Raw genomic sequence first — 11,114 nt, 5'->3', positions numbered from 1 at the left:
TAGTTAGAGGATAAGTGCATTCTCGTGTGATACATTTTGAGTGTTTGGAGCTAAGGATTTTATTATAGAGTAAAACTCAGGAATTCAAGCATGCAGGGGACTATAAACAGCATAGCATTTTTTTTAATTAGAGGCAAAATGTTTTTCTAGTCATATAAATAAAGCAGCCCATTAAACATGTTGCACAACCTTTAAATCACTAATCATACAAACAAGGAGAGGATGTGGTTGAGTCCCAAGAAACAGGATTGTTGACATAGCTTTCAGTATGCTTTAAAGGATGACATTTAGAGGTGTGGCTTCTCCAAGTATATATAAATGTCGTTGGGCAGTTGCACTGACAAAATTGTCCTGCAACTACAAACGAAACTCCCGACACCATGAGCTACTACAGCGGCTACTACGGAGGCCTGGGCATTGGCTATGGCAGCTTCGGAGGCCTGGGCTGTGGGTGTAACAGCTTCCGGAGACTGGGCTGTGGCTCTGGCTATGGAGGTTATGGATATGGTTCTGGCTATGGAGGTTATGGATGTGGCTCTGGCTATGGAGGTTATGGATATGGCTCTGGCTACGGAGGCTACGGAAGCTACGGATACGGCTGCTTCCGCCCTTCATGCTGTGGAGGGTATGGGTTCTCTAGCTTCTACTGAATAAATATTTGAATCTACAATCCTGGATTAGTCTTCTGTAATACCTTGATTTTGTAAAACTCTTTATTCTGCGACCTTCACACAGTGCATTCTTTGTCCAGAATTTTACTTCCCGTGGTACCACTTGGTTTCTGTAAATACTGTGGAGAATACTAGATGCATTCCATATTTTTGAATGTTGATCTTCATGGATCCACTTCTGTACTGATGCGGAGTCATTATGTTCTTACAAGCGTTAATAATAAACCTTTTCTTTGACAGCTCACTTGTCTTGAACTTCTTTAATAGCAACAGCTCTGTTTGGTGTATTAATATAATAGCCAGATACATGTTTCTTTTTCTTATAGGTAAAATATTCAACAAAGTTTGATTTTATGACTGCTTCCTTTTCCCTGTTTCATCTCTCCCATCTGTTTCCACAGCTCCTTCCTTCTTTACTCCTCTTTCCTTATCAGTTTTCTGTGTCCTTTTTATCACCCTTAGCTACAAATGTCTGTACACTTTTCCTTCAAAATACAATAATTCTATGCCCAAGAATTCAAGAAACATTTACTAAAACAATTCACTACAGCTTCATGTCTTAAATGGGCTATAAGTTGATAAGCTAGGAGATACACATTTAAAACTTTACTCATTTATTCTATTCACCTATGTTTAAGATATTTCAAAGTAGAGAAAGAAAACAAGCAAATCAAGGGGAAAAAATCTCCTAAACCAAAATGGAAACCATTGTATTCTACCTTAAATATGCATGATTATATTAAGTGAAACTTATTACATGATTGAAAATATAGTAATTTCAATAATTTTAGTTTCCTATTGTACGTTACTCTACTATTAGAAAGTCTTCCAAAATATAATTTTAAGGTCAAAAATTTCCACTGGTCAACTCCAACAGCCTTTTTTGAGATAAATAAAAGGTGGAATATTCTCTATATATTTTAAGTTGAAAAGTCTTAATATAAAATATGATAATATCATCTGGGGAGAATATATAAAGCTATTATTCTTTCTTAACTTAAATATAATTCTTCGGAACTATGTAACTATTTTTCTATTAATATATTTTAAAAGTAGTACTTCATGTCTGAATTTCATTAGAAAACTCCAAGGAAATCTTACTATTTGATAACCTGAAGCATAATTTAATATAAGAGGAAAATCAATTCTATAAATCAAATTATTAGCACAGCTAATCTTAAGCTATGAAGTTGTGAAATTCAGAATTGTATGAAAATGAATCTAAGTCCAATAACTACTTTTTCTTTAAAGAATGTAGATCTCATTTCTTTTTTGATATTATTTGTAATTTTTGTTAATTCTAAACATTAGTTGTTTTAATTGTTATTTTAAGAGATTATATTACTTGAACCTATTAATAGAAAAACACAGTATGAGTAATTTAACTCCATATTTGCTCTATCATTTATAATTCTGCATGGTAAAATATTGAAATTCCTTTTTTTCTAGGTTTTTTGAGCTATACCATACACAACCACTACACTACACTGAATTGCAGAACTTATTCCTAACTAAATGCAGCTGAGTCCCACTGATGAGGCTTTTTGAGCATGTTTTCCACCATACTCTCTTCATAGTAAAATAAACATAGTATCATAACTATGATACCTCATTGTATCATAATCATAGTGTAATTCTTTTTTTTTAATTAATTTATTCTTGTTACATCTCAAAGTTTATCCCATCCCTTGTATCCTCCCATTCCTCCCCCCCCCCCATTTTCCCATTATTCCCCTCCCCTATGACTGTTCCTGAGGGGGATTACCTCCCCCTGTATATTCTCATAGGGTATCAAGTCTCTTCTTGGCTACCAGCTGTCCTTCCTCTGAGTGCCACCAGGTCTCCCCCTCCAGGGGACATAGTGTAATTCTTAATAGAGTCTAGCTCATAGACATGGCACAATGTAACTGTCATTCATTAGTCAATTTTTGGTGTTATTCTCTAGGGAAAGGGATGTTTTAGCTACTGCCTATGGTTTCTTCTAGCACTTTCTGTGCTTCAGGTTTCACATTAATGCCTTCGATCCATTTGGAACTAGTTTGTGTGTAACATGGCAGTTACAGGTCTAACTTCATTATTCTACATGTGGACATCCAGTTTTTACAGCACCTGTTTTTGAAGATTCTGATTTTTCTCAAGTGTATGCTTTGCATATCTTTATCAAATACTAGATGACTGTAGTTATGCAGACTCATGTTTGGGTTTTTCCCCCATTTTTCTATGTATCTATTGGTACTGATGCTACACAATTTTTTATTATTACTATTATTTCTAATCTGGAATGGTGGTTCTTCCAGATTTGTTTGATTTGTTCAGAATTGCTTTGTCGAGCCCTTATTGTAGCATACGCATTTTTGAAATGACAAATGTGGTCTTATAAAACAACAGCAACAACAATATTGTACAACTAAGAAAACAACCAATGGAGTAAAGAGAAATCGGACAAGGTGAAAGAAAATCTTTGCCGTCTATATATACAATATATACGACTGATGGAGGATTAGTGTCCAGGTTACATACAGCACTCAGACAAAGAAAGAAAGAGAGAAAGAAAGAAACAAACAAAGAAAGAAAGGAACACCAAACAAATCTAAAACAAAACAAAACAAAAAATCTATCAAAGAGCCAAGGAATTAAATAATTTAATAAAAAATGGGCTAAGTCTCTAACAGATAGTTCTCAATAGAAAGTATAACAGGGTGCTGGAGAGAGATGGCTCCTCAGAGTTTAAGAGCACTGGCTGCTCTTCCAAAGGTTCTGAGTTCAATTCCTGACAACCACATGATGGCTCACAACCTTCCAGCTGAGATCTGGTGCCCTCTTCTGGCCTGCCCGATTACATGCAGGTAGAACACTGTATACATAATAAATAAATCTTTTTTAAAAAGGAATAAAAATGGCTAGGAGATATTAAAAAAATTAATCATCCTTAGTAATGGTAAATGCAAATTAAAATCATTCTGAGATTTCATCTTACACAGGCAGAGTGGTAAAGACCAACAAAAAGACGGACAAAAGAGGGGCAGAGAGAGGAATCCTCATTCAGGGATGGTGGTACAACAAATTTATGCATATTCTCTGGAATTCATAGTGGATAATTACACAACATTACTCAAGAGCATAGTACCTTCCTATATGCCCAAATGATGTAGTGCTCTGCTCTACAGCTACTTGCTCAACCATGTTCAATGACTCACTACCACCAAATTCTTAACACTAGACACAGCTGAGTGCTCAGCACTGTACCAACATCAGCATCTGTATCAAATTCTCTGAGGCCCAAAGAACACTGTGGAAGGACGGGGAAATGACCTGTGAGCCAGAGGACAAGAACGTATATTGAAAAATGCTGTCTTCTGAGTACAGCATGGACATTGCAACCATGAATATGCCGCAGCTGTGCTTACCGTATAAGATCTGCAGACAGGAACATCATGAAAGCTGGAAGGGGATTAGTTGAGAAAAAGAAGATGGTCATCAAAAGTGTGAGTGAGACAGAAGAATGGAGTGGGTAAAAAATACAATGATAATCCATTACACATGAGTAAGAAACAAAAATAAATGATATTTAAGTAGCTAGTTACTATGTATAAACATGTTAAGTCATGTTCTAAAATTTGAGTTAGAGTTAGTACAATTCAACCATAAAATGGCAAAATACTCAATATTTGTTACTGTACATAAAAATGTAAATCAGCAGGGACTTATGCACACTATCACTTAGAATACAAAATAATAAAAGCACTTTAGGAAGCATGCCACAGCTATTAAAGCTTCGCATTCATATTTCCTATGACACTGTAATTTCACTCCTGGGAATTCATCCAACAGATATGAGTGTATATAATCATGAAAACAAATGTGTAGATACATCCACAGTAGTTTTATTTACAGCCAACCCAAATTGGAAAAGAGCCAAGTTTCCTGGTTGTATATCACATAATTGATATGCAAATCCTGTGAAATATCGCTCCGTAGCTGCCATGTGAAGCAATGCATCGCTATGTGGAACAGGAGGAGAAACCACCCCTGTGCTGAAAAGAATAGCCACTGCGCTACCACGTAAATAAAAACGTCAAGGAATGATGTGGTGGTATGTGCCTGGGGTTAGGATAGCTTGTTATGCCATGTTTGGTTGATGTACCTGGGGGTCTGCTCGGAGACAAAGGTAGGGGAGAGAGGATGTGGGTGGCAAGGCTGAGCAGAGGGGAGGCGGGGGGAGGAGGAAATACAGTGGGATTGTGATATATGATAGAAGAATTTGAAGGTAAAATAACAAAACTACAATACATATGCATTATATACAAACATGTGCACTTGGAAGATGGAATGCTTCAATAGGCTGTTGGTACAATAGACATTACTAAGACACAACTTACTGATACTTCTTAGATACAAATTCTGAGAGGGCTTTGTATCATTTTAAGGTTTGTTGTATTTTTAGAATTTTTGTCTGTACTTTCTTTAGTAGTTTGGGTGCTTATCACCTATAATTTCTCATTGTATTACTCTAAATGTGTGTAGAATAAAAATTGGCAGTATTGCAATATAATAAAATGCTTTTCTGCATGGCAAAAAGTGCTAAGGAAGAGCAAAAATACATACAAATCATATTAATGTTTTAAATTCGCCCCATCTATTCTGCCAGCACTCTCCTCGTTTTCAGCCCTGGCCCCTCTGAGTGAATAGCATGGTTGTTCTCTGAGGTTTGTTTCCTTTTATTTTCTTTCACAAACAGCATGGTGAATAGATATTTTTCATCAAACTTGTTAAATTCCATAGCATACATATGTTGTTGTAATGTGTTTTTTTTTTTTTTTTTTGAGAAAGAGTTTCTCTATGTAGTCTTGGCTGTCCTGGTACTTACTCTGTAAACCAGACTGGCCTCAAACTCACAAAGATCCACTTGGTCTCTGCCTCCTGAATGCTGTGATTAAAGACATGCACTTCAACTGCACAGGTTGTACTGGGTATTTACTTAAGATCTATTTTTGCATTTGTGCACATGTTTGTGTGTCTGTGAATAAGGCCAGAAGAGGTGTCAGACCCTGAGGCTGGAGTTCCAGGTGGTCCTAAGCTGCATAGTGGAGGGCCTGGGAACTGAACTTGACACTGTAAGAGCAGCAACTGTTCCTAATTGCTGCGCCATCTCTCTAGCCTCATGCATTGTGCAAAACCTTGCATGGCCAAAACATACACTGCCTACACACACACACACACACACACACACACACACACACACACACACACACACACATACACATATGTAGCAGATGTGCAGCCTGATCATCATGTGGCTCCCCTAACAACAGGAATAGGCCTGTCTGAGTCTGTGCCTGCCTTCTGATCCCTTTCCCCTAGCTGGGCTGACTTGTCTGGCCTCAGTGGGAGAAGATGTGCTCTTTCTGTGACCTGAGGCGCCAGGGTAGACTAGTACCCTTTAGGGTCCTCCCATTCTCTCAGAAGAAGAAAGGGGTTGGAGGATGGGGTCCTGAGGGTGTATCTGGGAGGAAAGGAGAGAAGGGTATGGGATTTGGCTGGAATAAGATTAAATAGGTAAAATTTAAAAATAAAATAAATACAAGAAAATTTGAAAGTGTTACCTGCTATTTGTTTAATATTCATTTTAAGATATTTGAGATATTTTCATATTCCTCATTATTTAAAATGTTTAAAGATTGGCAGTACCCTGTTTTGAAGCATACTATAGTATATTAGACCATTTTATTCCCCACTCGTACTCTTTTCTTGACATTTCATGATCAACCATATTCTTTTAAGTATGTGAGGATGTGATGGTTAGTCTCAGTGGTGTCTATGGTAGGATTTTGACTAATGCAGAAAACAAGCCACTGGGTGAGTTGTGAGAGAGTTTCTTTTATTTTTATGTTTGTGACAAAATTCTGTTTTATTCTTTTATCTTTTTTAAAAATTTGTTCACTTTACATCCCAATTGTAGCTCCCTCCCTCATTGCCTCCAGCTCTCCTCTCCCTCCCCCTCCCCTAGATCTTAGAAAGGGGGAGCCCCCTCCTCTAACATCCAGCCTCAGCCTATCAAGTCTCATCTGGACTTCCTGTTTCCTCTCCCTCTGTGGCCTGGCAACATGCCCCACCAGGGGGAGGTGATCAACAGGTGGGCACCAGTGTCCATGTCAGAAGTAGTCCCTACTCCCCATATTATGGGACCCACAAGGAGACTGTGGGTCTCATGGTCCTCACCATGCATGGTCCTTGGTCAGTGCATCAGTCTCTGTAGCACTCCCTCCTCTGCCCATATTTGTTGACTCCATTAGTCTCCTTGTGGAGCTCCTGTCCCCTCCAGGTCCTTCTATCTCTGAGGGAGTTTCTAAAAGGCACGAAGATCTACCCTAACCATGGGGTCACTGATAATTGGGCTGGTGTCACTGAATACAAAGGGACAACTTAAGCTGAGTACCAATGTGCACCACTATCTGCTTCCTAAATAAAGACACAATGTGACAATACAGTTCACGCTCTTGCCAGCATGACTTCCTGGTCATGATAAATGGTGCCCTCAAGTCATGAGCCAGCATTAACACATTCTTCCTTTCTTAAGTTGTTTTATGTGAAATACTTTCTTGCAGTACTGAGAAAGTGACTAATATGAGAAAAAGCAAACAAAGAGCATAGCCCTTACTCTGATAAGTTTACTATTCATAAAGCAAATTCGATTTTCTCTTGTACTCTTTTTAGCATGATATTAGATTTTATTTGCTAATTATTATTATTTTTAGTATTTTGGCATATATTTTCAGAATTATGGCCTGTAATTTTCTCTTTCTGTGCTATTGATACTGAGTTGAGATAAAAATGCTGACTTAGTTTCAGAAAAAGTATTTGGGAGTATACTGACTTTCAGTGTTCTAGAACAAATCATATTGAAAAATGATTTTTTTCTTTGATGTTTTAGCAGAAGATCTCTGAAACTAATGCATTGCATAGCACACATGTTTGCACGCGTGTGTGTGTGCATATATGTGCGTGTGTTTAGCAGTGTTCATCATATCATGTATCTTGTATGAGTGTGTAGAGGGGAACACATTGTATTATATAACATGTATGTATGTAAAAGTGTGTACGTTGCATCACATAACTCTGTGTGTGTGTGCGTGTGTGTGTGCGTGTGTGTGTGCGTGTGTGTGTGCGCGTGTGTGTGCGTGTGTGCGCGTGTGTGCGTGTGTGTGCGTGTGTGCGCGTGTGTGCGTGTGTGTGCGTGTGTGTGTGCGTGTGTGTGCGCGCGTGTGTGTGTGCGCGTGTGTGCGTGTGTGTGTGCGTGTGTGTGTGTGTGTGTGTGCGTGTGTGTGTGCGTGTGTGTGTAGAGGAGAGTATTTTGAATCTTTCTCATTTTAACACTTACTCTTCCTGTGCATCGTCGTACTTCCATGTCATTATTTATTTGTTCTTGTTTCCAGGTTATTCCAGAAGAGAACCGTACAACGGCTCTCCTAGCTGCTAGTGGCTAAGCTTCTTACGGATTTGTCAAATAGTGAGTTGATTGCGCCATAGAGACTCATGACTCTGAAACAACCTAGATTTTTATCCTAGGTAAAACTGTGGGGTTTTATCCTGTAAAATTATACAATTGAATGCGTGGGGTGAATTTTTTTGCACTCATTTTTCCTCTTGTGTTTTAATGAAGCTACATAAAAACCTGTTTCATAATCATTCTTTGAAATTTATGTTAAGATCTAATATTCTTGCCTTGAAAGTGTTTGAATCATTTCCAGAATACACCGAGGGATATTTCTTAATCTTTAAAGTCATTCATTTCTTGTACTAAACTATGACATAAATTTTACTGTTTTAACCATTGTAGGTTCATAGCTTGATATCTGGCATTAAATTGACGCATGCTGCCTCGCAGCCATACGAGCTATATTTATCACAAGAACCTTGAACAAAGACTTGAATTTGTTAGTTATTAATCATGTTCTTACATAATGAATGGCCACATCACTGTACAGATTGAAGATATCTGTTCATTTTAGACGCTCTGTACATTTCATCACTATACAGATTGAAGATATCTGTTCATTTTAGACGCTCTGTACATTTGCCTGGTACTTTCACTAATCATTCTCACTGCAGCCTCCATTAGGTGTCAGCTACACATCTCTTTTCCACTTCACTGGTAGTTCTCTGTTTATTTTATTTCTTTTCTTAGTCACAGGTTTATTACATTGATTATTCTCTGATCTGATCCCATGCCATTTGTTCCACAGTTGCATTAGAATTTTGTGTTCACACACGCATGATTTCTACACTCTTATTTATTTCCTAGAATTTTCAATTAACTTTCTTATTTTTATTCACTTTTACTCTCACTCTTTAACATTTTAAAATATTTGTTTTGTTTTTAATTAGGTGTGTGTGTGTGTGTGTGTGTGTGTGTGTGTGTGTGTGTGTGTTTATGTGTGCATGTGATCATGTGTGTGCAGGTACTATGGAATCCAGAAGAGATGATTAAGTCCACTAGAGATGGTTGGAGTTAAATGTGATTGTTAGCCACTTGATATGGATACTGGGGACTAATCCCTGGTCTCCCCAAGGGCTCTTAATAGCTGAGCCATCTCATCTTTTCAGCACCTCTCTTTGGCTTTGATTCATGGAACGTTTCTTGCCTCTCTTTTTCCCTTTCACTATCTGGAATTACCAGTGAACTAATGATCTTTTCTATTTGTTTTAAGCATAAAACTTTGTGTAGATGAAGATTGTTTGCATTTCTGGATTTGCAGGTGGAGCTGGTTGCTAGAAGTTTATTATGACACTGTACGTGATTTTTATTAGGTCTTAAACATTCGGTTTTCATGTTCTGATGTGAAATGGGCTTGTCCTTGCCCTATGCGACTTTACACAATGCTAGGGGTAGAAATCTTCAGAAAACTCTCCACTAGAAACTGGTAGAAGATCTTGTCTAATGTTCTTTTAGTTTGGCATTTGTAATGCCCTTCATGATAGGATCATTTAAAGCACTAAGAATTTGTGTGGTCCATTGATTTGTATTGGGAATGTTCTGGAAGGCTAAACCTGAACAGCTGCCACTCCACCTCCCACCCAGGAAGGCAAAGATTTCATCATCATCATCATATCAACAACAACATCACAACCCAGTTTCAACAGCATTCGTTAATTCTCTATTAGGTCATAAGCTTGCATACTGTGACTACATTTAATAAATCATCAAGCTGTACGTCTATTATCCTAAATACATCTGACCGCTATACATAATGTGAAGAGAAGAAAAATGAAGGGATGCATTTCCATGGCTTACAATGGTCAGAGATCACAGAATTTGTACATTTATGGACTTTCCTAAATTTAATCAATCCAGTAAAAATCTACAGCTTTCTCTGTTTGGGTAATTAAGTATAGAACGTGATGACATGTGGCTGTGTTTGGAAGACAGGGATAGAATGAGATTTGTGTCAGAAGTGTCTGACGCACACAAGATGATCCACATTGAAGCCGCATGTCTCTGGGGCCACGGAAGGCTGGTGTCTTGTAGTGTTCGACATTGCTTGCTTTTGAGCTGAAGAAATGTATAATGTGGATTACAAGTAAAAAAGGGAGAGAGACATTTGATTGGAAGATTTCTGCAAATGGATCTCAGCCAGTAAGTAGCAGTGTAGATGGTAGGGATGTCCATCTACACTGCACAATGCAATTATGTGTTCTAAAAAGTGTGTGTGTGTGTGTGTGTGTGTGTGTGTGTGAAATTAGTAAATAGATACATAGTATTTAATGAAATCCCATCTATCAATGTATAACTTGACTGAGAAGGAAAGGGTATAGTTTCAGATTTAATAGATGAATTAAAAATTGAGGAAAGACTAAAAAAGAATGAGCAGAGAGAGGTAGCTGGTTATTTATTACAGAAATTAAGAGAATGAAAGACTACAGAAATTTGATGGGGTGATGTAATCACTGTTTTAAATGAGTCCAGAGACGGTGTTTCCTTTGAATGCAGCTATTTGGCAATTACTAAGGACTTTGTGGTTATGCCTGAAGCGCTTGGATGTGAAATCCTTGAGCTAAAGGAACGGTGGCTAGCTAAAACAATGGAGTACAAATTAAAAAGAAAAGCACTCCAAGGTTGCGTAATTACAAGGTTACTGGAAGCTATCAGCCAGATTAGAAGATTTTAATTAGAACACTAGTGTGGCCTTTGAAGAGGGTAAAATCATTTTTCATCTAGGAAGCATTTCTTTTACTGGAATGCAAACTCATTAAAAGGTAATGGTTACTAACAATTCCTTAATAGAAGTTTGGACCTTTTGTTAAGTAACAAAGAAACTATTTAAATGAATTTATAGACGTGAAATTATTCTGCTGCATGGAGATGGATCACCTGTCCTTTTTTTTTTTTTTTTTTTTTTTTTTTTTTTACTACGCTTAACACAAGAGTATAAAAGCATTCAGGAA

The 11,114-nt window shown here is 37.6% G+C and overlaps 1 protein-coding gene across 1 annotated transcript; it reads left to right on the top strand.

Annotated features, from left to right (window-relative positions):
* Window positions 1–330: 330 nt before the first annotated feature.
* On the top strand, window positions 331–664 carry LOC127192857 (keratin-associated protein 16-3-like). Its single transcript, XM_051150207.1, has one exon. The coding sequence runs from the start codon at window positions 381–383 to the stop codon at window positions 648–650; it is 270 nt and encodes an 89-aa protein (XP_051006164.1). The 5' UTR covers window positions 331–380; the 3' UTR covers window positions 651–664.
* Window positions 665–11,114: the final 10,450 nt, after the last annotated feature.

This window comes from Acomys russatus, chromosome 8 (assembly GCF_903995435.1).
Source record: "Acomys russatus chromosome 8, mAcoRus1.1, whole genome shotgun sequence".
NCBI classification, from domain to species: Eukaryota; Metazoa; Chordata; class Mammalia; order Rodentia; family Muridae; genus Acomys; species Acomys russatus.
Note: the sequence above shows the minus strand (reverse complement) of the source record. Positions and strands in the feature narration are given on the sequence as shown.